The sequence below is a fragment of the Delphinapterus leucas genome, chromosome 9 (genome assembly GCF_059928025.1).
Source record: "Delphinapterus leucas isolate spDelLeu-1000000601 "Yukka" chromosome 9, BTC_Dleu_Yukka2, whole genome shotgun sequence".
NCBI lineage: Eukaryota > Metazoa > Chordata > Mammalia > Artiodactyla > Monodontidae > Delphinapterus > Delphinapterus leucas.
Window position 1 is genome coordinate 103,461,237 of NC_143137.1, and position 25,287 is coordinate 103,486,523.

General features: G+C 49.5%; 1 protein-coding gene across 10 annotated transcripts in view; it reads left to right on the top strand.

The window, feature by feature from the left end:
* The window catches only part of GRB10 (growth factor receptor bound protein 10), a 197,208-nt gene that overhangs the window by 62,166 nt on the left and 109,755 nt on the right, over positions 1-25,287 (top strand). For 7 of the 10 annotated variants that reach the window (XM_089917928.1, XM_089917926.1, XM_089917925.1 and 4 more), the window contains one exon: positions 3,455-3,552. The exons of 1 other annotated variant lie outside the window; for it this stretch is intronic. In XM_089917928.1, the coding sequence (XP_089774054.1) occupies positions 3,502-3,552 (51 nt within the window). In that variant the 5' untranslated portion in view covers positions 3,455-3,501. Of the gene's footprint in view, positions 1-3,451; positions 3,553-3,642; positions 3,856-25,287 lie in introns of those variants that run through there. 2 more of the 10 variants (XM_022593192.3, XM_089917930.1) reach the window with 2 other exon arrangements.

Here is a 25,287-nt window from a genome sequence, read left to right on the forward strand (position 1 = left end):
TGTGCGGGATAGGGCAAACAGGATGCACGGGTGAGCGGGGGACAGGACAGTGACAGCAGGGGAGGTAGGGACATGGGACAGCCTGATGGGAGGGGCACAGAGAGGATCCTGAGGGGCCAGGGGGGCTGTCCTCTGCAGAAAGGAGGGGCCTGGAGCACACGGACCCCTCCCCCAGGCCATTGGGAGTGAGGTGAAGGGGAGAAAAACAGCACCCCCAGGAAAGCGCGGCTGCAGTGAGGGTGGAAGGCAGGAGGCGTGTTCGTTGAAAGGGCTGGGGGGTGGCGAGGACGTGGCGGTTGCCGGGCAGCGGCCCATAGAGTCATCAGACCCACGCGGCCGTGTGTTTGTGGTGGGGAGGCCTACGGGGCATCGTGGCGTGATCCTGGGATCTTACAGCTAGTGGTTGGGGTGTTAATGGGTGTGTGTATTCGGAGATTTATTTTAAGGAATTGGCTCCAGTGAGGGTGAGGCCGGCAAGTCTGGGATCCGTGGGGCAGGAGTTTGCTACAGCCTCGAGGCCAGATTCCTTCTTCTCCAGGAAACCTCCATCTTTGCTCTTAAGGCCTCCAGCTGATGGCACGAGGCCCCCCCCCACCGTGGAGGGGACTCGCTTCAAGTCCCGTGTCTGCAGATGTTTCCACTCCTACAGAATGCCTTCGTGTCTGCTTAAAGGGCTGAGTGGCAGAGTGTGGGCAGACAGACACAGGAGACTGAACTGCCACGGGGGCGAGTGGCCTCAGGGCTGGAGGAGCCTGAAGGCCTGGGGGCTGCCGGGCCTGCGGAGGCTGCAGGGAGGCCACCAGCCTCACCCGTCCTGCCGTGGGGACAAAGCACCTCCGCCATCTTGTTACCATTGCCAGGTCTCTCCAGCCCAGCGGCCTCTCGTGGGCCGTCCTCGTGTTTCTGTGCGGGTGACTTAAAGAGTCCCAGAGACCTCGCAGAAGACATAACTGGGTGACAGTAAATGCTTCTGCTCCTTTTAGCTGTGAGGACAGTTTGGTAGTGTTTTAATAATTTGGGGTCTATATTAGTTTTCTAGGACCCCCATAATAAAGTATCATAGACTGGGTGGCTTAAACAACAGAAATTTATTTTCCCATAGCTCTGGAGGCCAGAAGTCTGAGGTCAAGGTGTGGGCAGGGCTGGTCCCTCCTGAGGCCTCTCTCCTGGGCGTGTGGATGGCTGTCTTCTCCCCGGGTCCTCACGTGGTCGTCCCTCTGTGTGTGTCTGTGTCCTCATCTCTTACGTTCGATCAGGACCCATGGTGATGTCTCATTTTGCCTTGATTACTGCTTTGAAGACCCCACCTTCAAATATGGCCACATTCTGAGGTCCTGGAGGTTAGGGCTTCAACATATGAGTTTGGGGCGGGGTGAAGGGGACACAGTTCAGCCCATAACTGGATCTGACCTTGATTATTTTTGCAATCATCTTTGGTGGAATTAGTATCCCCAATTTTATGCCCTACCTAAGTCTTTCAGTTTTCCTCTGAGAAGCTTCTGTGAGTCTTTTATTTCTGAGTTCTAGAAAACGGAGCCTGTGATGTGAGTTGAGGGAGAAATCTGAAATGTGAGGAGCCCTGTCCCGTGACGATTTCTGGTCTTTCCCGGTCTGTCCTCTGCGTCCTGCATGTCACATTGTGCCATTGTGCTTTAGCTCATCCTCTCTGTGGGCTGTTTGCGGTGCTTCTGGAATTTCTCTCCCGTGGATTTAGTTCCCTGCAGTGTTGGTTCTGCTGGAACCAGCATCGGTTCGTCTTGTCCTGAGCAGGTCCTTGTCTGTAGTGTTTCTTCCAGTCCCATTTTTCCTGGGTTTTCTATTCTTTCATTGAGAGAAGTGAACCATTTTCTCAATTTCTCTTATTTTTCTCATAGTAAAGCTACTTCAGGGAAATAAGCCTTTACAGGCCCCGGAGGGTAAGATTGGGAAACACCTTCTCAGCTCTGTTTCCTGGTTCACGCATCATCGAGGCTCTGGTTACTGTTCACTGAAACGCAGCCTCAGGGGTGAGCCGTCCCCTTGGAGGGGACACTGGACACCCACCTGTCCCCGTAGGGGCGGAGGGTGTCCCTCCAGGTAGCCCTGGACGTGGCAGGTGGCCCTTGTTGCTGTCTGGTTTTCTCCCCTCTGACAGGGTGATGCTGAGGGCCCCCTGAGCCCCCTTTGTGAACCCTGCCTGCGTGGACACAGGCCCTGAAGAGCCAGGCGGTGTCTTTCCGCCGGTGCTTCCTGAGAGTGAGGCTGGGGGCTGCCACGGAGAGAGTTCTGTTACCAGGGAGCACAGGGTTCATCTGTGGGGAGTGAGACCAAGAAGGGGCATCTGCAGCTCAGTGTGGCAGATGGAAGGACGGGTGTGAGCCCAGAGTGGACACTGACTGAGCTATCGTGGGTGGTGGTGATTGGTGAGGGGCAATTCAGGGGGGCTTCCTGGAGGAGGTGATCCCTGAGCTCATTCCTACAGGGTAGCAGGACTTAGCTGCTGATGGAGTTGAGAACAAAGCCTATGGGTGCAGAGGCTGGAGAAAGCCTTGCATGGTCAGGAGTCATGAATTCTTCAGGGCCGAGGGTCCAGGATGCCTCTGGGGTGGATTATGACAGAGAATGTTAATGGCTGTTGCCACCGTTCCTGAAAATGTTCTTAATTCCGGTGATTTCTGAGAGAGGGGAATGGGGTGTGTGTGTGTGTGTGTGTGTGTGTGTGTGTGTGTGTGTAGCAGACAAGGGGGCTCTTCTCTTGGAGAAGGTCACATCATAGGTGGTCTCTTGTCTGTGAGTGTCAGGCGTGGCGTTTTTTGTGTCCAGAAACAAAGGGGTGTCACTGACTGTCTCGTGCAGATCAGGTGTGTGGTTGTACCCCAGGAGATTCAGGAGGAAGACAGGACCTCCCTTCCCTGCCTGTCGGGGGCTCCTTGCAGGAGCCGAGTGTGCGTCTTCACGGAGCTGATGTCGCTCCAGCCCTCCCGGGAGCCGGCGGCGGGTCTTAAGGTCCATTCCAGAGGCCCCGCCCATGAGTGTTGTTCCCAGCATGGCGCCTGCAGGGAGCGCCTGGACCCTGTAGGTGGTGGTGCGACGTCCACTGACAGTGGTTCCTTCTAGGCTGTGGCTGGTGGAGGCAGCATTTACACGGGTGGTGCTCAGAGGACGCCGGCAACACCCCACCACCCCACAGTGCTTCTTTGGACTCAGGCGGTCTGTGTTGCCCAAAGTCTCAGAAAGTCTTCAGGATGTTAATAACTGTGGATGGCCGCCCCCTCACCCCTCTGAGTGCCTCTGCCCCACGGGCCCTGTGACCACAGGTGGCTGCTCGAGGTTCTGGAGTTGGTGCCAGCCCCCTGGCGCCCCCAAGATCTGAGTGGCGTCTGGCGTCACCTGTGCAGGCGCGTTGCCCGTGAGCCGCCGGTGAGCGGCGGGCTTTCCCTCTGGCCGGGCTTCTCACGGTCTGTCTTCGTTCCAGGTGCCGCGGCCCAGTCCACGCGATTTGAAGACGGCAGGAAGGAACCGATGGCTTTAGCGGGCGGCCCAGATTCCTTTCTGCACCATCCATACTACCAGGTATGAGTGAGTGTGGCAGTGGATCCTGGCAGTGGTCTGGCCCAGGGCCGGGGCACAAATGTAGCTCATAACCTGACCATTCATCACTAGCAGGTCAAGGAGGAAGTGCTGAGTGGGGCTGTGGACGCGCCCTTCAGCGCAAAGACCAGGCCCTTTCACGTGGCCTTCCTTGCTTTGTTTGGAAGAGCTCATCATCACTGTGACCGCAGCATCCTTTTCTACAAGACTTGCATTGTAGTGCACACTTCCCTGCAATGAAGCGGGCCCTGTGTTGTCTCCGGCAGGGCCCTGAAACTCCAGATGGTGAGTGGGAAGGGTGGCGAATGTTGGGATTTCAAGCAGAGGCATGAGCTTCTGGGACGAGGACGTAGGAAGGAGAAGGTCCTCGGCCCAGCAGTGACCTGCCTGTCACAGGTGGAGCCCTTCCCACCCCGATAGCATCAGGCAGGCTTTGTGGGACCGCAGGTTCACCTCCAGCCCTTCTGCATGGGCCGTTGGACGAGTTTCATCTGTAAGTGTCCTTTATCTCCTGTGGCAGGTTTTCGTTTGAACTTTTGCTTTATGGTGTAGACAGATACGTTTGATCCTTAGGCCTTTGGATTTGACAAGGGAATCTTGGTTTCTCCTTCTCAGCCCTGCAGCATGTGAAGCACTTGTGCCACCTCTCTCTCGGCCTCTGTTTTTCCAGCAGGAGTCTTACGTTTTGAAGTCCCTTGATGTGATATTTGCACTCCTCTGAGCTTGCTTTTCTCTCCCTTCATCTGTGAAGTCTGTGCTTAGCTGCAGTGATGATAATTTGCCCATAGTATAGGGGCTGCAGAGAGGTATCTTTTTTTAATTTTTTTGGTGTCAGAGAGAAAGAGGTCTTGGAAGAAAGACTGGAGATTAGGAGTAGCATTCACTGTGATTTCTGGATTTGAGACAAAGCCACGGTCAGTTTCAAGCGAGACAAGGGGGCTGAAACCTTCGCAGAGCCATGAAGTTTGCTGGGGACACCCAGCCTGTTCAGTGGGTGAGCGTTCTCCAGGTCCTGCCCTCTGCCTCCTGTGTGATCATTCCCTGGGTCTTAAAGAGGCCGTGGTTGCCTCACCCTGTCGATCGAAACTCCGTGATGCCGCTATGGGTCATGGGTTCAGCTCTCACTTGACCGTTTAGCTTTGGCTGGTTGTCACCCCAGCCTGCCAGCCTCACACTTGGCACCAGCTCTCCCAGGGAAATGGGATCAGTGAGCTGCAGGGAAAACCTTCCCCGGGGAAGTGTGTCTGCAAGTTAGCTGAGCAACGTCCTCTTTGCTGGTCACAGAGTGAACCGTAAGGGCCAGATAGGACGTAGGGAAGGTTCCACCCCAAAGCCCTCTTAGCTCAACCCACTGGCATCTCAGATTTCCCCTGGTCCGGGCAGGGATGGCAGGAGTGCCAGCTGTAGCCAGTGCCTGGCTTCGCGGACGTGTTAGGTGTTTGTAGTCGCCGTCCCAGTTGCCCAAGGCTCTTCCCAGGAGCCAGGAGGCCGCGGACACACGGTGGGCCCTGCCAGCGGAGCCTGTCACCCCGGGAGGAAGGGCTCCGTCATGCCGTGCCGCGGCTTTTGCAGGCACTCTTGCACTCCTGCGAGAGTCCAGCAGGCGGGCTTGGCAGCTCTTACCCTCTGTTCCTGGAAAAATCAGCCGACAGTTCCAGAATTTCTCAGAACATGGGATGATTTACAATGCGTTCGGTCTTGAGTAATCTGCAGTTACAGCAAATAGATACATCTCCAAGTTTTTAGCGAGAAGAATTTCTTTGTAAGATCGTCAGCGTACAAATAATGTTCTCATTCTAGCTGCTCACTCATCGCTGTGGCTTGGATTAGGGTTCAGTCAATGAGTCGCTGCTCAGTCGAGTTTGTTCTGGACATAGAAGCACCAGAAGGATTTTGTGCATTTAATCACCCTGCTTCCTGCTTCAGGGACAGAGGCAGCAGGTTGGTGGGGGGCATGGGATGGGGGGCTGGTGGAGGGGGGGTGAACTACTTCACTGTTTGACTTAGGCTGTTCCTTTAAACTGTGATATTGTCATGGTTCTGTGGCCTTGGGGGAAACCATGGGATGCCTCAGTGCCCCTGCTGGTGAACAAGGGTGCATGGTGTTGTCAGGGTGCCGCGGGGATTGGGAGAAGGGTGTGGAAGTTACCCGGCACCGGGCCAGCCTCGTCTCAATCGCCCACCCAGAGTCGTTCCCTGTAATTCCTGGTTTTTTTTGTTGTTTGTTTGTTTTGTTTTGCTTTTTTTCTTTTTGGCTGTGCGGTGCAGCTTGTGGGATCTTAGTTCTCCGACCAGGGATTGAACCCAGGCCCTCAGCAGTGAAAGTGCAGAGTCCTAACCACTGGACCGCCAGGGAGTTCCTCCTGAATTCCTTGGATGTTGACTGAACACCAGCCAGGTGCCACCTGCAGTGTGAGCGCTGGGTGGCAGCTCTTCTCCAGAAGCTGCTTTCCTGGGGCTCCCGACTCCTAGTCGGGGAGAGGGTCATGGGGAAACTGGCAAATGAGATAATTGTGAGTAATGATAATGATTCTTAAGCAAAGAAAATCTGACAGTGGGAGAGAGAGAGGCCAGGAAGTCAGGGAGACCCCCCTGGAGGGAGTGCCCAGAGCTGGGGGGCAGCACCCGGGCCGGGCTGGGGCAGAGCCTTTTCAGGGGCCAGAGGCCAGCACACCTGGCCTAAAGAGCCAGGGAGGGGTCTGGATTTCAGTCACTTAGGAAGGAGAGGTCTTTGGGGATTTATAAATAGAGGCCTACAGCCCACTGTCTGCAGTTCCAAAATCCCCAAAGCTGTGAACCAAGAAGTTTCTTCATGGCTCACATCTTGCAGAATCTGACTTGACCTGTCGGAACTGGGTCCCTCAAGTACACGGGGGGGTGGGCTCGGTGACCGGGCCGCCCTGGACCCTGGGTCATCTTTCTCAAGTCCAGAAAATTTTTATTTCCTAGCCATATCCTCCAGGGTTCTGATTATGTACCTATTATGAGGTACATTTTGTTTCTTTATTATACATAAAATAACATTCGCTATCTTTCAGAAACACATACACACACACAGAAAATAAAAATGAGTTCAGGTACAGACATTTGAGTGAAGTGTTGAACTGTGATGTAGAAACGAGATGCTTGAATTTACGTTTGAGATTCAAACCTGTAGGTTTGAAATTTGAGATAGGTTTTTAAGGTTCCTGTCAGTCCTTAAAGATCTTGGGGGAGAAGGTGTCCGAGATCCCACTGACAAGAGACAGTGGGTCTGAGATCCTGCGCGGCCCCTCATGGCGTATGGAGAGGAGACAGCCCTCGGTGACAGCCTGCACACCCAGCCTTTTCAGGCCTAGCCACCCCAAGAGAAGGCTGCTGTCCTGGCCTTCCTTGTGCATGAGTGCAGTGGCTCCACCCTCGGCATCGGTGAGATTGACAAGAGTCTGGCGAGTATGTCCCGCTACAGGAAAAACACGTGGATTGTTGAAGGCCGGCTCCGGAGACTGAAAACTGCTCTGGCCAAGCGAACCGGGCGACCTGAGGTAGAGCTCCGGGGCCAGAGGAAGGCCTGGGGTGGAGGCGTGGCCTTCCTCGGATCATGGAGGAGACCAGTGGCGTGGAAGAGGAGGAAAAGGAGGAGGAGACTGCAGCTGCCGCCCGTGGCCGCAGGGGTCGAAGTGATGGAGAGCTTGATATCACAGCTTCTAGCATCCCAGAGCTGGAGCGCCAGAAAGGAAAACTCAGCGAGCGTCAACTCTTCTCTCACACGAAGCGGCTTCGCTCGTCCCAGATGCTTCGGGCAGTCTCCCTGGGTTAGGACCGCTGCAGACGCCGATCCTGGGTGTCGCGCTATTTGACTGGTATCTTTGTGGAAGGAACCGAGGGGAGCTTAGTTCCTGAGGATGTGATAACGCAGGAAACGGATTCCTTGAAAGTGGCAACACCCAGCCCAGCCTCCTTCCCTCTGAAGGGTGAGTTAGCTGGCTCCAGCACCTTTGCCACTTCTCTTTCCCAGGCCCGAGGCCAACCTCGGAAAACTAAGCCTGGGTCTATGCAGTCTAGGCACCTGGAGTCTCCTGTCAAAGATCAAGGTTCAGAACAGCCTCAGGCCCATCCTCATCTTCAGGCTCATGAATGCAGTTTTTTGTGAATTTAAATTTATTTCTACCTATATTTTTAGGACCAGTCTCATTTTTAATAAGGTAAAAAAAGTCTACAGACAAAAACTCCTGTTTTTGCCATGTGAAGTTCCACAAGTGCAGCTACAGAAAAGTGCTTGTCAGTTGAATAAAAACCACATTTGATAGAGGGAAAAAAAAGAAGATTACTGGCGCATCTTCAGATATTTAATCCAAATATTTATTTCTACTTTTATAATTTTTTTTCCTGATTTCTGATTTGAAAACGCATCCGCTTGAATTAGAAGTCAAACGTCGTGGAAACTGTCCTCGTGATCCTGCCCTTCTGCAACTCCATTTGCCAGTACAGGGTGAAACAGCAGCCTTCCTGCGATAGCCCCTCTTCCCCTACATCCCCATCGGTAATTTCATAAATTCTGTCTCAGTCCCACGTCTCTGCAGGTTGCTTCCTTTGGCCCCATTTCAGTTGTGCATTCCTGAGCCTTCAGGCCAGGAGCCTCCCCTTGCAGGGCAGGGGTTGGCAAGCCACAGCCTGTGGGCCAAATCCGGCCTCTGCCTGCTTTTGTAAATAAAGTTTTATTGGAACACAGCCATGTTCCGTCAGTTAACATCCCGTCTGTGGCTGCTTTGGGGCCTCACCAGCAGAGGTGAGCAGCGGCTGGCCCTCTGCAGACCACCTCCTGCTTCAGGACATCTGTTAGTGCAGTGAGTCTTCTGGGTGGACAGAGGCCCAAGTGGGCCTCCTTGTGTCCACCTCTCTCCTCCCTCATCGTGGGGACAGCAGGGACAAGACCCAGCCCACCCGTGAGACCTCGATTGCCAATCACACACAGCTTTGGGTCTTCGGTTGGGTTCACATCTGGCTCCTCCATCTTTCAGCAGCATCTGAAGGAGCTGGATGCTCTCATCCCTTATGGTCTGGACTTGGGATCATTCTCTGGAATTGAATTCCATTCCCAGCGTTGGTCGCTGTCATTTATTTTTTAGCCAAAGGGTCGTCCTGTGGCTTCTCTGTTTCTCATCTTATTCACCCATACTTTGGCAAAGAGGCATTTTCATTGGACTTCGTTTTCTTCAAGAAATTTGTGGACAGCTCCTCCCACTTGTCATGGTAGGGGGAGACGGATGCCAAGAGCAGTTGAGACATCACTTTTTTATTTTTATCTTTTTATTGAAGTGTAGCTGACTTACAGTGTTGAGTTAATTTCTGCTGTACAGCAAAGTGACTCAGTTATACATATATGTGCATTCTTTTTTTTTTTAATATTCTTTCCCATTCTGGTTTATCACAGAATACTGAATAGAGTTCCCTGTGCCGTACAGCAGGACCTTGTTGTTTATCCATCCTATGTGTAATAGTTTGCATCTGCTAACCCCAAACTCCCAATCCCTCCCTCCCCCACCCCCTTCCCCCTTGGCAACCACTACGAGGCATCCCTTGCTTTTATGAGACTCTTCCAGTGGCTAGGGTCTTCACCTAAAGCGGCTTCGCAGGTCGTTCACGATTGTTTCTGAGTTCAGTCACCACCACTATTTAACGGAGGTGTTTTGCGCAGTGAAGCCGGCAGCTGACGAACGCGTCGACAATGCGCTCTCCGTGACTGGACGCCTTCTGGGTTCTCTGCGCGCGCCTTGCTTACAGCGTCACTGTGAGAATGAAAGTCACCTATGTAAGAGCCCCTGGCCTTGTCTTGGCGCATAAACAAACCTCATTAAATGGGAACTGTTATTCTGATACACGACGTGAGCTGCTGATGTGTTAGAGTGTAGATTCTTTTTTTTTTTTTTTGCGGTACGCGGGCCTCTCACTGTTGTGGCCTCTCCCGTTGCGGAGCACAGGCTCCGGACGCGCAGGCTCACGGGCCCAGCCGCTCCGCGGCATGTGGGATCTCCCCAGACCGGGGCACGAGCCCATGTCCCCTGCATCGGCAGGCGGACTCTCAACCACTGCGCCACCAGGGAAGCCCAGAGTATAGATTCTTATTTAGCAGTAGAATTTGTAAGTGATTTTTTTGTGTGATGCCTCTGTCACTTCAAGGTTATAATCTTTTCAAGTCTTTGAAATCACTGTAGAAAATTCACTTCAAAAGGAGGGCTTCCCTGGTGGCACAGGGGTTAAGAATCCGCCTGCCAATGCAGGGGGCACGGGTTTGAACCCTGGTTTGGGAGGATCCCATGTTCCGCGGAGCAACGAAGCCCATGCGCCACAACTACTGAGCCTGCGAGCCACAACTACTGAGCCTGTGTGCCACAACTGCTGAAGCCCACGTGCCTAGGGCCCGTGCTCCACAACAAGGGAAGCCACCGCAGTGAGAAGCCCGTGCACCGCAACGAAGAGTAGCCCCTGCTCACCGCAACGAGAGAAAGCCCACGCGCAGCAACGGAGAGCCAACACAGCCAAAAATAAATAATTAAAATTAAAATTACAAAAAAATAGATGATACTTGGTTTGGGTAAACATTTTCTCCCTGATGTGACAAACTGTAGTCATTTGGTTTTATTTACTGGAATCCTGGATGGTCAGTGACATGTTAGGAAACAGCACACGAGTTTACATTTTCTGTCACTTGTGGAATCAGTTGAACGCCCTTTTCTTTCAACACTGGGAGTCACGTGGCAGATTGTTCATTCCCTTCGTGTTCTGGGAATGATGAGCCGACCGTGGCTGCATGTTAGGATCAAGATGCAGGAGGAGGGAGCCCTGCCTTGGGAGACTCCCAGCCCTGGTGGGACGGACAAGCAGAGGAAACACAGACCATCATACTGAGCCATGAGCTTGGTGGCGGGGGGGGGGGGGACCAGCGGGGACCCTGCATCATTTCCTGATGGAACCCGTCGCTCACGCTCAGTGGAGATCGGCTAGTGGGGAGAAGATTCAGCACTTCTGGATCCTTGACTTGGGTTCTCTGATTTTACCCTCCACCAACCCTCAGAGGTGGGATCTTCATATCTCTGTGATACCCATTTTACAGGTGAGAAAACCAAGCCGCTAACTATGTGCTGGTTGGCATGCCAAGGACTTCACTTGGATTTTCCTAAGTAGGAATCTTCCCACAACCCCGCATGTTCTCCCCTTTTCAGATGAGACTAGCAAGGCAGACCAAGGCCATTTCCCCTACCGGGTAACAGGTGTGTTTTTCTTAACGTTGGTATCTGTGGAGGATGTGAGTGTTCACATTGTCGGGACCACACGGGTCCCACTCTCCTCAGAGCCTTGCGATGAAGCGTTGTGTTTGTGTCCTGGGATTCTACACTCGCTGAATTTCCTTGATCCTAAAGTGCCATGGGATAAAGGGTCAATTTTAATGACAACTTTTCATTCAAAATAAAGATTATCACGTATAATCCTTAACTGTGGATAGGTTGGAAAGTGTTTAAATTTCAAAATTGTTAAAATGGGGGAGTGTCTTAGAATCCGTGAAAAATGAAAATTGTAAGAGTATACATTTCTTATTAGAGAGGGACAGACTTGCTCTATCCTGAATGCTTTTGCTTGTATTGACTGAATACCTCTGGAAGAGCGTGGGCTTGAGGTCTTGGATTTCTTCTGAAGCATCACAGAGCTGTATTTATTGAGTGCCTTCTGTGTGTTCTGTCCTGCATCTGATGCCATGGCAAGCACCGTGCGTAGGTTAGGCATCTGTTTCTTTTAGGGGGACCAAGGCTTGCAGGCGCTGGTAACTCCCAGGTCACGCGGCTGGTACCCGGTAGCTCGGGCTGGGGCCCGTGGGCCGGGTCTCCCCATCCTGTCTCTTGGCTTCTCCTGGGCGCCCTGTGCTTGGCTGGGCGGGTGTGTGATGCCGGCCGGCAGGCCGGTCAGTCGATTGAGGGGCCGCACTTAATTAATGCTCTGTCTAGTAAGGTTTCATTGCTGCAGCGGGGGCAGGGCTTGGGGCCATCGGAGTGAGAGCGGGGGCAGGGAGAGGGCAGGATCCGCTTGTGGAATGGTGACTCGGGCCCTGGGTTCCTGGTGGGCTGCTTAGCGTCCTGGCGGCCTGGCTTCTGTTGACAGCCACTCCCCTGACTCGTGTTTATTGCTGTCATGTGACAGGGCCTGCGGACCTGCACTTGCCCTTTCTGGTGTCAGCTGACTTCTGGCTGTCATCTGTGTCATCCCTTGGGGCCTGGGCGGTCCTGCTTGGTCCGGCGGGGCCCCTGTGCACCCTACCTTCTGCACATGTCCAGGCGGGCCCCCGGGTCTCAGGTTAATGCTCCCTCTTTGCAGGAAAGGTGGCTGGACCTTCTAAGGGAGGTGGACGGGGGTCGTGGTGTGCCCGTCACAGACCTGAACGCCACCTGCTGTGCTGTCCCCACTCACACGGCCGCCTTCTGCCCACGCGACCTCCGTGCTCAGCCCTGAGTTGTGTCTCACCTGTGCCCGGCCCGCGTGGAGGCTCTGCCCCGTTTCCCAGAAGCAGGATGGCCCTGTTGGAAGCTGGGGTGCCCAGGGCTTGCCCGTGCCTTCGGCTCTGGGTTTGAAAGTGCGCTCTGGCTGTTGCGGGGAGAGCCCGCTCCCCCTGTCTCCCCAGGGGTGTCCTTCCCGGGGCCGCAGATCAGAGGCCGTGCTTGTCTCCTGTCTGTGGGCCTGTTTGGTGGATGGCGGCTTGTGTGGGGGGCCAAGGCTGCAGCCGCAGAGCCTCTGGGGTGACTTCTGTGCTCTCTGAAGACGGGGTCACGGGCGGGGCCCTGTCACCGTGTTGCAATATCTGATTATGGCCCGTCGTGCACCCGGTGGTCCTCTTAACGACTGGTTAGATTTGGAGATGAAGCAGGATGTGTCTTGGAGGTGATGGGGTGACGTGGCACTTTCTTGGCTGGTCTGGGCGTTGGAGAACTTCCTTTTCACTCGGCTGCAAAGGGATGAATAAGCTGGATCCTTTCTGCAGGTGCATTGGACGGGCAGCTGGAGGACAGGGGCAGGTCGTGATCACGCAGAAAATGTTTCGATGGACGGAAACTTCGCAGTTGCAACTGTTTTTCAAAAATGGTGCATTTTTGGAGAAGGAGGAACCTGAAAATTACTCCTTTTATTAAAGCATGTGGAGTAATTTCAACACGAGCTTCTTGACTCTAATTTCTATTTAAGCGTTTGGTCTTTATAGTAGCAGCTAGGTTTCCATAATATTCGGTGCCGTACTTAGCTCATACTGCGTCTCACAGTGGCCTGCCTGGGTCCTTGTATTGTTCCTGGCTACTTTTTCCTCTTTGGGCAAAGTGTCCTCTGCTCCCCGGGCCTCCCCTGCAGTTATTAACCCAGCAACGATCTTCATATACAGTAAACACTCACTTTGGCACTTTCCCCAGAACATGCTAAATATTTATGCATGTTCGAGGGAGACCATGAGAATGTGGCCACTGGTCCTTTAAAAATTATTATTATTATTTTTTTATTAACTAGGCAGAAGTCAAAAGAAAAGTGTTTGAAGTTCCTATAATTGAAGGCTACCATTATTATCAACATCTATGAGATTGTCCTCTAATTAACCTTTAAGGAAAGATCTTACTGAACTTTCTGTCACTGTGCTTTAGTTTTTCTGGAGAGGTGGTGGAGATCTGACATTTCTTTTTCTGGCCTTCAGCCTTTGGGGAGTTCTCCTGGGCTTGCTGAGATGTAGGAAGTTCTGTGAAGGTTTTCAGTCCTGCCCTGGCTGCTGGAGATGGGGAGGGGAAGGCTGTCTCCAACAGCTGCTTCCAGGTGCCGCGGAGCCAGCTCAGGAGAAAGGGACTGGGCTTAAATAATAAATTTTAAAAAACCGTAAAAGGAGCATAAGCTCATAGGAAGAACACGTCATCATTATTGGTAGAAACTTCCAAAGTATGACGGAAACGTAAGAGGCTGCATGTGACGTTTATTTCACAGGGAAGGCGGCATCTACTGTGGTTGTTAAGGATGGTCACGATCAAGATGAAGATATAGAATGCACTTTGCCCAGGCTGCCACCAGTACCCGGGCGGAGGTCCTTGGTCCATATCGCCCTTGACACCTGGGCCTTCCGCCCTCCAGCCTTTGCTCGAGGCCCCTTTCCAGAAAGTGAGGTCCTCCCTCGAGTTTTGTTTAAATCTAAATCGCAGTTTCCTCTCCTGCTTACCCTGCTGCAGGCTACTTTTTTATTATTCCATGGCCCCGCCCTCTTAAATTATAAATAAATAAATTGCATAGTATGTTTAGCGCTTACTATCCGTTTTCTCCAGACAAAAGGACAGGATCTTTGCCGTAAGCACTAATGTGCTCGCCTTATTACTAGAAGCTTGGTGCGTTTATCTCTTGGAAGATCAGCTATATTTCTCTGATCCGTAGGTGACCCAGTGGTGGGGCACCCTCACCTCCGAAGCGCAGTGATTGCTGGCCTGGTCACTGTGTCACCCTGGGGAGGATTCTCTCGTCCCCCATGAGCTTAAAGCCATTGACCACTAATTGTAGGCTTCTTTCCTTTGGTTTGGCGAAGCTTTCTTGTACCGAGAGCCGTGAAAGCCAGTTTCTGTTTTCAGGGTTTCCAGGGCTCATCGTCAGGGTCAGTGTGTTATGTTTCGGGGTCCCGGTGAAGTGGGGGTTGATGCATTTACGAAACCTGCTTCTTTTTTTTTTTTTTTTTTTTTTGCGGTACGCGGGCCTCTCACTGTTGTGGCCTCTCCCGTTGCGGAGCACAGCCTCCGGACACGCAGGCTCAGCGGCCATGGCTCACGGGCCCAGCCGCTCCGCGGCATGTGGGATCTTCCCGGACCAGGGCACGAACCCATGCCCCCTGCATCGGCAGGCGGACTCTCAACCACTGCGCCACCAGGGAAGCCCTACGAAACCTGCTTCTTAAGGAGCAAGTTCTCGGACTGAACTAGGGCCACAGTGCGAGGATTGAGGGTGCAGTCTCGGGGTCCCTGGGCTTGTCCTCTGTCTCCCATCCTGGGGTGTGATATGTGCAGGACTCACGTCTTGGCTTCTCCCCGAGCCAGCGGTTCAGGGTGAGCTGTGGCACGGCCTGGGTTCGTATGCTGCTGTGGCCACACGGAGAGTGTGGGTGGACGTGGGGTTAGGAGCCTGGTCTCCGGGCTGGGGGCTGGTTAGAGTGTAGATTAGGAAGGGTTTGAGGCTTCTTCTTGTGTCTGGCGTAGGCACCGAGCTGAAGGGTGGCTGAGTGGCCTTCACTGAAGTATTTCTGGGTTTCCATTGCTGTATCTTCATGGGGGCTCTGCTACCCCAGACCACCCCAGCCCTCGGTGGGAGGGAGTTTCCCAGTGTGTCATTGGAGATCAGACATCGGGATGGAGGGAGGGCGGGGAAGGGGTGCAGCATCTCATCTGCTGTTGATTCCACTGCTGTATTTTTCCTCTCCAGAGGTTGGATTTGGTCATTGTATATCTTTCATTTTTTATTTTTACTTATCAGGTCATGCTTTCCTTTCCCTTCCTGAACACGTGGAATATATATATATATATATATATTTTTTTTTTTTAATTTATTTATTTTTTGGCTGCATTGGGTCTTTGTTGCTGTGCACAGGCTTTCTCTAGTTGCGGCGAGCGGGGGCTACTCTTCGTTGCAGTGCGGGCTTCTCGTTGCGGTGGCTTCTCTTGTTGCGGAGCACGGGCTCTAGGTGCACTGGCTTCAGTAGTTGTGGCGCGCGGGCTCAGTAGTTGCGGCGCGTGGGCGCGGGCTTAGTTGCTCTGCGGCATGTGGGATCTTCCAGGGCCAGGGCTCGAACCCGTGTCGCCTGCATTGACAGGTAGATTCTTAACCACTGTGCCACCAGGGAAGCCCACATGGAATATATTTATCCCAGTTGTTTTAACACACCTGTCTTCTCGTTTTATTGTCTTCGACATTTCTAGGTCTGTTTCTCTTGGTTGATTTCTCTTATCAATATGGGTCTGATTTTCGTTTCATGCCTGGCAGTTTTTGATTGGATACCAGACGTGAATTTTACGTGCTTGAATGCTGGCTTTTTTTTTTTTTTTTTTCTTTTTCTTTTTGTGGGTGTTCCTTTAAATATTTGGGAGATTTGTTACAGGAACAGTTAGGCTTCTTGGAAACAGTTTGCTCCTTCCGAAGCCTGCGTTTAAACTTTGTGAGCTGGGCCTAGAATAACTTTAGGTCTAGGCCTAATTTGCTCTCACTATTAAGGTAAGACCCTTCTGAGGACTCGATTCAGCGTCTCGTGTGTAAGGAGGTTTCCCGTGTGGCTGCTATGAATGCAGACTTCGTCCTGCCCTGTGCGAGCTCTGGGGCTTGTTGTGCCTGCTTCTTTCTGGTGGTTTTTTCCTGGCCTTGGTAGCTTCCTCGAGTGCCTGCACTGGGGCACCCCCTGCATGTCTCTAAGGCCCTCCTCCATGCCACAACCTCCTCTCTGCCCCGGCCTCCCTGACCTTTGAATTCTACCTCCTTAGAAGGACCCCCAGACACTGCCTGAGACCCCTTCCTTGCACTGCAGATTGGAAACTCTCTGGAGCCCTCGAAGGGGGGGTTGCCCTGGGAGATCTCCCCACATCTGTTTCCCCTCTCTCTCGAGTGCTTTCCTGTGCTACCTGGTGTCCAGTGTATGAAAACCACTTCAATTTTTGGTTATTTAAGAAGAGAGGGTACGTGCAATCTCTGGTATTCTATCTTGGCTGGAAGCACAGAAGTCCCCATAATATTATTTCAACCATGGTTCTAGGAATGAATTAGCCGCAGAACATTTGTATGTAATATATAGAATCAGCTTTGGAGCTGAAAAGAAGTACAGAGGTCATGTGGTGCAAAGACCTCACATCATAGATGAGGAAACAGGCACAGTGCAGTTATTTACTCAGGATCAGAGAGTTTGTCACAGTGGCGATTTATGTGTTTGGCTCATGTCACAATAAGGTTTTTCATACACGAAGGACACGATGCACAGCTTCTTGGAGCCCGTGCCGAGGTTGGGACCCCGAAGTCCCACGGGCAAGCAGACCTTCGACGGAGAACCGAGTGTGCTGTGCCCTGGGATCTGAGCTGCTGCTCTTCCCACGCCCCTTTTTTTTAAAACTACAGTGTAGTTGATTTGCAATATTGTGTTCGTTTCAGTTGTACAGCAAAGTGGTTTAGTTACACATGCTTTCATATATATGTGTGTGTGTGTGTATATATATATATATATATATATATATATATATATATATACTTTTTCAGATTCTTTTCCATTATAGATTATTACAAGATATTGAGTAGAGTTCCCCGTGCTATACAGCAGGTCCTTGTTGCTTTGTCTTGGCCACTTGCTTTGCACAAAGCTCCGAGGAAGATAGCCTCAAGGGAACATCACCTGACCTGTCAGCGGGGGTGGGGGGGGTGGGGGGGCCCTTCACCATGCTTCTGGAAGCTCTGCCCTGCCCCGCCCCGCCTCATACCTGCCCTCTGAGGAGCCAGGTGCTGTGTGGGAACCCAGGTGGGATGCGCTGGGGACCCAGCTTCCCTCGTTCTGACTCCATATTCTCGGCTGGGGGCTGCCGGTCACCCCTGGCCTCGTGCCCTCTGCTCGCCAGAGGGACGTGGAAACAAGGAAGAGCCACCCCAGGGTTACATCATATTAAACCCTGGGGCCTTTTCCTAGTCCACCAGGGCAGTGAGAACCCTTTCCAAGTTCTGAGATGGTTGAGAAAGTCCAGGGAAGCGACGCCTGTCCTCACCCTGCTGACCGGGGGCAGGGAGTACGGGGCCGGCGCTCTGCTGGGAGGGTAGCCCCGCCGCGGATGATCCCTGAAGCACCCGGTGCCCGGTGCGTGCCTGCCGGGCTGGTAGACGCGGGGGTAGGGCGGGGGTGCCGCGGGAGCAAGCGGGGAGCTTTGTGCTGACAGACCCCGGCTCTCCTAACCGCGGTGCCCTGTGTGCCCCACCGGGGGCGGTATCTCAGGACTGGCTCCCCACTTTAGACGAGGAAGCTGAGGCTCGGGGTGTAAGGGGTTGTCGCCCGGCCAGTACGCCAGGATGTTGAACCCATCTCCCCGACTTCCACGCTGGGCTCTCACCAGCTTGTGCCTCTGCCTTGTCAGCCAGCTTCATTACTCGGCCCTTTTCATTTGAGGTCCTTGTGTAGCTGGGTGACTGGACTCCCTTCGCCTCCTGGAGGGATTCAGCCCGTGGCTGGCGTTGGGCCTGGTCCTTGAGGCTCCCCGATACTCAGTGCGGGCAGTCACCTTCTGTGATGGGGGAGGGTCCAGGGAGGGGGGACCAAGATTCGCTGTCAGCAGGTGGAGTCCTGGTTGGCCAGAGTGCCCCGGGGACAGAGTCAGAACACATTCGATTCCATTTGGAAGTGTGCTGTTTGTTTCTCAGATTGCTCTGACGCCCTGTGCTGCATTTTGTCCAGGGTGCTTTAGAGGGCGGACGTCCTCTCTCTTCCCAGACAAGTCCCTCTAGAGCCTAAAGCTGACCCAGGCGCTGTGTGCTGGCCCAGCTGACAAGTGGACATTGTATTAGTCCATTAGTTGTATTAGTGGATGTTTGGTCTGTATTCATTTTCCTTTTCTCGAGGGAGGAGGGTCCCAGGGAACAAACCGAGCGGGTGGTAGGACGAGCGGGCCCTCCTGTCCTGTCCTACGTCTGCTGCTCACGCGTTTGTTACGCTACCAGCATCCCCTCCCCGGCCGTCTTGTAGAGGGGCCGCGATGCAATGTCATGCCTACCCCGGCGGGATCGGCTGCAGTACATGCCCAGCCGGGGGGCGGGCCCTTCGGTACTTGATGGGTCGGGTCACGTCCACAGCCGTGCTCCGTCCGGAGTGAACCCCTGCTCTCCTGTCACGTGGGCTGAGCGACCAGGTCATCAGGAAAGTGCTGCCTTGCTCTGACTCATTGGTCCCTCCCGAGGGGGGGATAGAGGAGGACAGGGTGCAGATGGCCGGGTGTTGCTGAGAACCAGTGACCCGGCCGAGGGTTCTCTTCCGGGAGAGAAGGCCATGAGGTATCTCACATGGCCTCTGGCTTCTAGTCTGCATCGAGAGAGTTCTGTGGGCTCCCGTGGGCAGCCAGGACACCCATGGCAGGGTTTATGACAGGACCCACCAGTTTTGCTTAAAATCAGTAAGTTAGTAACTTGGGAAAACCTTCAACCTCGCAGGAAAGCAAGAATGGAAGTAGAGTGAGTGGCACAGGGACCCCTGTGCTGTCATTACTAAGCGGGCTGTTTGTGACGTCATGTTTCTGGTTAGTTACTATTTCACTGGCTTGAGATGTTTGGCTGCTTCTCTGAGCCACAATAATTGTTTTGGCAGGAATCCCCCACCTTTCCCTAGCTCCTAAGACACAGACCCCTTGTAACAGTGTACGGTCGTGAGACTGTTGGTGTTTGCCAACCACCGACCTCCCTGTCCCATCTCCGAGTGACAGCTGCCCCTTCTGTGAAGCAAAACCTGGTCTTTGCTGTTAGTCACCCAACCCTCGTTCTGAGTTTTACGCAGTGTACCTCCCCTTGTGTTAATTTACAGGTTAACTTATATCCATACTTAAGGACTAAGGTATAGTTAGAAGCCCTCAAATACTGTAAGAGTTGCTTTTTCCTTTGAGGGCTGGAGAGGAGATGGACAGGGTCCTGGATCAGGGTGTAGTCAGGTGGGCAGAGACCCACTGTGACTGATGTGAGGAAGGGGTTCATGGGGGGCATCTTCCTCTTTTGGAGAAAAGTTTTTTGTACTTAGAGATGGTCCATGTATTTGCAAGTCAGAGTCAATAGCCTGTATTCATACAGCATAACTAGAATGTATTCTTACCCTCACTCCTTGATTCGGGAAGGCTGGCGTGGTAAGTTTTCCTTTCTCTTGATGAAGTAAAATTCATATCTTATGGCAAGGGAAGAAAAATTTAAACATAAAACTTCCTTTGCCTGTTTGGTCCTCGTCCCCCACGTTTAGTGTGGGTTGGGCATCTGCAGTAACCAGACCTCCTTAGGAGATAACACTCCTTCATCTCATCAAGGGTCACTACTCCTTAGGAGATGACCTTCTTTCTTCATCTTGTGAGGGGCCACGAAGACCCATGACCCACTACTCACTTTGTGTGTGTAGGTCTGGGTTGTGTACGCTGTCAGTAACACGCCATTTGACGGGTAACCCTTTGTCCAAAAACTTATGTAACCTTGCTTTGACTTCTAACAGGCGGAACAGTCCTCAGGGCTTTACTGAAGGACCGTCTCCCGGGTTATAATCCTCAGGTTGGCTCAAATAAAATTTTCCATTTCTTTCTTAGATCGACTGTTGATTAATTTTTTGTGTGGATACTCTCATCACAGGTTCTTGGACCCAGGTGAAGCCAAGTGTGTGATTTGGTTTTAGGGTTAGTTTGATGACTACCTCTTGTTGTCTGTGCTCTTACATAGAATAAACAGGCCGAGTGTCACCTGGGGCAAAAAATGGCTCTAGGTCATTTATTATGAGTGTTATTTCCATTTTGCTGGGGCTAATTTTGCAGACCTTGCACCTGGCAAAATGTGGCGTGCTGATACTGCAGATTTTGTCAAGTTCTCTGACGTTTCAGGACTTTGCGTGGTTGGTTAGTAGCGTAACAGCTTGTGTAGCACCCGTAGCTCAGTACTGGTGAGAATGCACTCTCCTATGGGTCACACAGTATCTAGCCATGGTGCTGGGGGCCAGTCTCCTTCCTCCTCGTCTGTAAGAATGGGGGTAAAACAGTACCTGTGAAAGAAAGGATGGAAATGAGAATTCACGTAATTGTCTAGCACCACGCCTGGTCCCCAGGATTGTAATAGAAACCTTCTGTTTCTGCATTTTTTTAACCCTTTGTTGACCCCCTTCACCCGTTTCTCCCAGCCCTCACCCCCGTCTCTGGCAACCAGCAATCTGTTCTTTGTATCTGTGAGCTTTCTGTTAAAATTCTTTTTATTTTATTGAAGTATAGCTGATTTAGAGTGTTGTGTTAATTTCCGCTGTACAGCAGAGTGATCCAGCCATACATATACATACTCTTTTTTATATTCTCTTCCATTATGGTTTATCACAGGATATTGAACATAGTTCCCTGTGCTATAGTATGTTTATCCATCCTATATATAATAGTTTGCATCTGCTAATCTCAAACTCCCAATCTTTCTTTTTTTAATTTTTTAGATTCCACTTACACGAGAGACCAAGAGATCATATAATATTTATCTTTCTCTGTCTGACCTATTTCACTTAGCATAATGCCCTCAAGGTCTACCCTTGTTGTCACAAATGGCAAGATTTTATTCCTTTTTATGTCTGGATAATATTCTGTTTATATGCCATATCTTCTTTATCCATTCATCCATCAGTGGACATGTAGGTTACTTCCGTATCTTGGTTATTGTAAATAATGCTGCAGTGAACATGGGGGTACATGTATCATTTCGAATTAGTGTTCTCGTTTTCTTTAGATATCCAGAAATAGAATTGCTGGATCACATGGTGGCTCTGTTTTTCGTATTCTGAGGAACCTCCATCCTGTTTTCCATAGTAGCTACACCATTTTACATTTCTGTCAATGCATAGTTTCCTTTCACCACATCCTCTCCAACCCTTCTCATTTCTTGTCTTTTTGATAATACATCCTGACAGGTGTACAGTGATATCTTATTGTTTTGATTTGCATTTCCCTGATGATTAGTGATTCTGAGCATCTTTTCATGTGCCTGTTGGCCGTCTGTGTATCTTCTTTGGGAAAATGTCTCTTCAGGTTTTCTGCCCATTTTTTAATAGGATTGTTTGGTTTTTTTTTGTTTTTTTGTTTTTTTTTTAGTGTTGAGTTATATAAGTTCTTTATACATTTTGGCTGTTAGCCCCTTATCATATATACAATTTGCAAATATTTTCTCCCATTCACTAGGGTGCCTTCTTACTTTGTTGATGGTTTCCTTTGCTGTGCAAAAGCTTTTTAATATGATATAGTCCTACTTTTTACTTTTGCTTTTGTGTCTTTTGCTTTGGTGTCAGATTGAAAAAATCATCACCAAGACATCCTTAACATAAGTCAAGGGGCTTACCACCTATGTTTTCTTCTAGGAGTTTTATGATTTCAAGTCTTATGTTCAAGTCTTTAATCCATTTTGAGTTAATTTTTTGGTATGGTATAAGATAGTGGTTGAGTTTCATTCTTTTGCATGTAGCTCCAGTTTTCCCAACATCATTTATTGAAGAGAGTGTCTTTCCCCATTGTATATTCTTGGCTCCTTTGTCATAAATAATTGCCCATATATGTATGGGTTTATTTCTGGTCTCTCTGTTCTGTTCCTTTGATCTGTGTGTCTGTTTTTGTGCCATTATCGTATTGTTTTAATTACTATAGCTTTGTAATATACAGTTGTCCCTTGGTATCCACGGAGAATTGGTTCCAGGACCCCTCTCAGATACCAAAATCTGCAGATGCTTAAGTCCCTTATATAAAATGGTGTAGTATTTGTGTATAACCTGTGCACATCCTTCCATATACTTTAAATGATCTCTCAATCACTTATAACACCCAGTACCATGTAAACACTATCTAAAGCATTGGAAATACAACATAAATGTATTGCATTGCTGGTGTGCAGCAATTCAAGTTTGCTGTTTGGAATTTCCTGGAATTTTTTTTTCAAATATTTTCAATCCACAGTTGGTTGAATCCTCACATGTAGGACCCACGGATATGGAGAGCCAACTGTGGTTTGAAATCAGGGAACTTGAAGCCTCCAGCTTTGCTGTTCTTTCCCAAGACTGCTTTGGCTATTCGGGGTTTTCGTGGTTCCATACAAATTTTAAGACTCTTTGTACTATTTCTTTGAAAAATGAAAAATTTTGATAGGGATTGCATTGAATCTGTAGATTGCTTTGGATAATATGGACAGTTTAACAATATTGGTTCCTCTAACCCATGAGCATGGAATATCTTCCATTCATGTGCATCTTCAATTTCTTCCATTCATGTCTTACTGTTTTCAGTGTACAGGCCTTTCATCTCCTTGGTTAGATTTATTCTTAGGTACTTTATTCTTTTTGATGTAATTGTAAATGAGATTATTTTCTTTATTTCTCATTGTTAGTATATAAAGGTGCAATTGATTTTGTATCCTGAAACTTTACTGAGTTCATTTGTTATTAGCTCTAACAGTCTTTTGATGGAGCCTGTAGGGTTTTCTATATACAATTTCATGGCATCTCCAAACAGTGAGTTTCACTTTTTGCTTTCCAATTTGGATTACGTTTACTTATTTTTCTTGCCTAATTGCTCTGGCTACTGCTTCCAATACTATGTCGAATAAGAGTGGCAGGAGTAGGCATCCTTGTCTTGTTCCTGATCTTAGAGGAAATGCTTTCAGCTTTTCACCACTGAGTATGATGTTAGCTGTGGGCATATCATATATGACCTCTATTATGTTGAGGTATATTCCCTCTATACCCACTTTGTTGAAAGTTTTTATCAAAAATGATACTGAATTTTGTCAAATGCTTTTTCTGCATCTGTTGAGATCATGATTTTTTTAGCCTTCATTTTGTTAATTTGGTGTATCATATTGACCGATCTGCATATGTTGAATCATACTTGCATCCCTGGAATAAATCCCACTTGATCATGGTATATGATCATTTTAATGTAGTGTTGAATTTGGTTTGCTAATATTTTGTTGAGGATTTTTACATCTATGTCCATTAGGGATATTAGCTTATAATTTTCTTTTCTTGTGGCATCTTTGTTTGGTATTAGGGTAATGCTGTCCTTATAAAATGAGTTTGGAAGCGTTCCCTCCTCTTCTGTTTCCTGGAGGAATTTGAGAAGGATTGGTATTGCTTCTTCTTGGAAAGTTTGGTAGCATCCACCAGTGAAGCCATCTGATCCTGGACTTTCATTTGTTGGGAGGATTTTTATTACTGATTAAATATCCTTACTAGTAACAAGTTTGTTCAGGTTTTCTGTTTCATCATCATTCAGTCTTAGTAGGTTGTATGTTTCTAGATATTTATCCATTTCTTCTAGGATGTCCAGTTTGTTGGTGTGTAATTGTTTGTGGTAGATTCTTATGTTTCTTTGTAAATTGTGATATCAGTTATAAAGTCTCCTTTTTCATTTCTGATTTCATTTATTTGTGTCCTCTTTTTGTCCTGCTGAGTCTAGCTAACGGTTTGTCAGTGTTGTTTATTTTTTTCAAAGACCGGGATCTTAGTTTCATTGATCTTCTCTATCGCCTTTTTAGTCTCCATTTCATTTATTTCTGTTTTAAATTTTATTTCCTCACTTCTCCTATCTTTGGGCTTTGTTTGTTCTTCTTTATCTAGTTCCTTGAGGTGTAAAGTTAAGTTGTTTATTTGAGACTTTTCTTGTTTCTTGAAGTAGGCCTGTGTCACTGTGAGCTTTCCCCTTAGAACTGCTTTTGCTGTATCGCACAAATTTTGCGTTTGCTATAACTCCGTTTTCATTTGTCTCAAGGTAGTTTTTATTTTTTTATTTCTTCTTTGAACCATTGGCTGTTCAGTAGCATGTTGTTTAATCTCCACTTATTTGCCAATTTTACAGTTTTCTTCATGTAATTAATTTCTAGTTTCATATTATCGTGGTCAGGAAATAGCGCTTGATCTGATTTCTGTTGTAAATTTATTAAGACTTGTGTTATGGACTAACATAAGATCTAGCTTGGGAAATGTTCCATGGGTACTTGAGAAGCTTGTGTATTCCACTGCCTTCAGGTGGAATGCTCTGTATATATCTGTACAAGCCATGCATTCTAGCGTATCTTTTAAGGCTAATGTTTCCTTATTGATTTTCCATCTGGATGATCTAGCCATTGATGTAAGTGGGGTATTAAAGTCCCTACTATTACTGTATTGCTATCTATTTCTCCTTTTAGTTCTGGTAATATTTGCTTTATATAGTTAGGCACTCCTGTGTTGAGTGCATAGATATTTACAAATGTTACATCCTCTTGTTGGGTCGACCTCTTATCATTATGTGATGCCTTTCTTTGTCTCTTATTGCAGTCTTTGTTTCCAGGTCTTTTGTCTGATATAAGTATAGTTACTCCAGCTTTCTTTTGGTTTCCATTTGTAGGAAATGTCTTTTTCCATCCCTTCACTTTCAGTCAGTGTGTGGTCTTATATGTGAATTAAGTCTCTTGTAGGCAGCCTATAGATTGGTCATATATATATATATATATTTTTTTTTTTTGGTGGTACACGGGCCTCTCACCACTGTGGCCTCTCCCCTTGCGGAGCACAGCCTTCGGACGGGCAGGCCCAGCGGCCATGGCTCACGGGCCCAGGCACTCTGCGGCACGTGGGATCCTCCTGGACCGGGGCACGAACCCACGCCCCTGCATCGGCAGGCGGACCCCCAACCACTGCGCCACCAGAGAAGCCCTGGTCTTATATTTTTATCCACTCAGTCACCCCATGTCTTCTGATAGAAGGGTTTAGTCCATTTATATTTAAATTAATTATTGATAGGTATGAATTTACCGCCATTTTCTTTTTCCGGGCTGTTTCTGTAGTTCCTCTCTGTTCTTTTGTTCTCTTCCTTTATGATTTATGACTTTCTTTAGTGCTTATATAATGCTTATATTCCTTTGTCTTTTTCTTTTGTATATTTTCTATATAGGTTTTTGCTTTGTGGTTACTGTGAGGCTTAATAAGTTACATCTATAACAGTC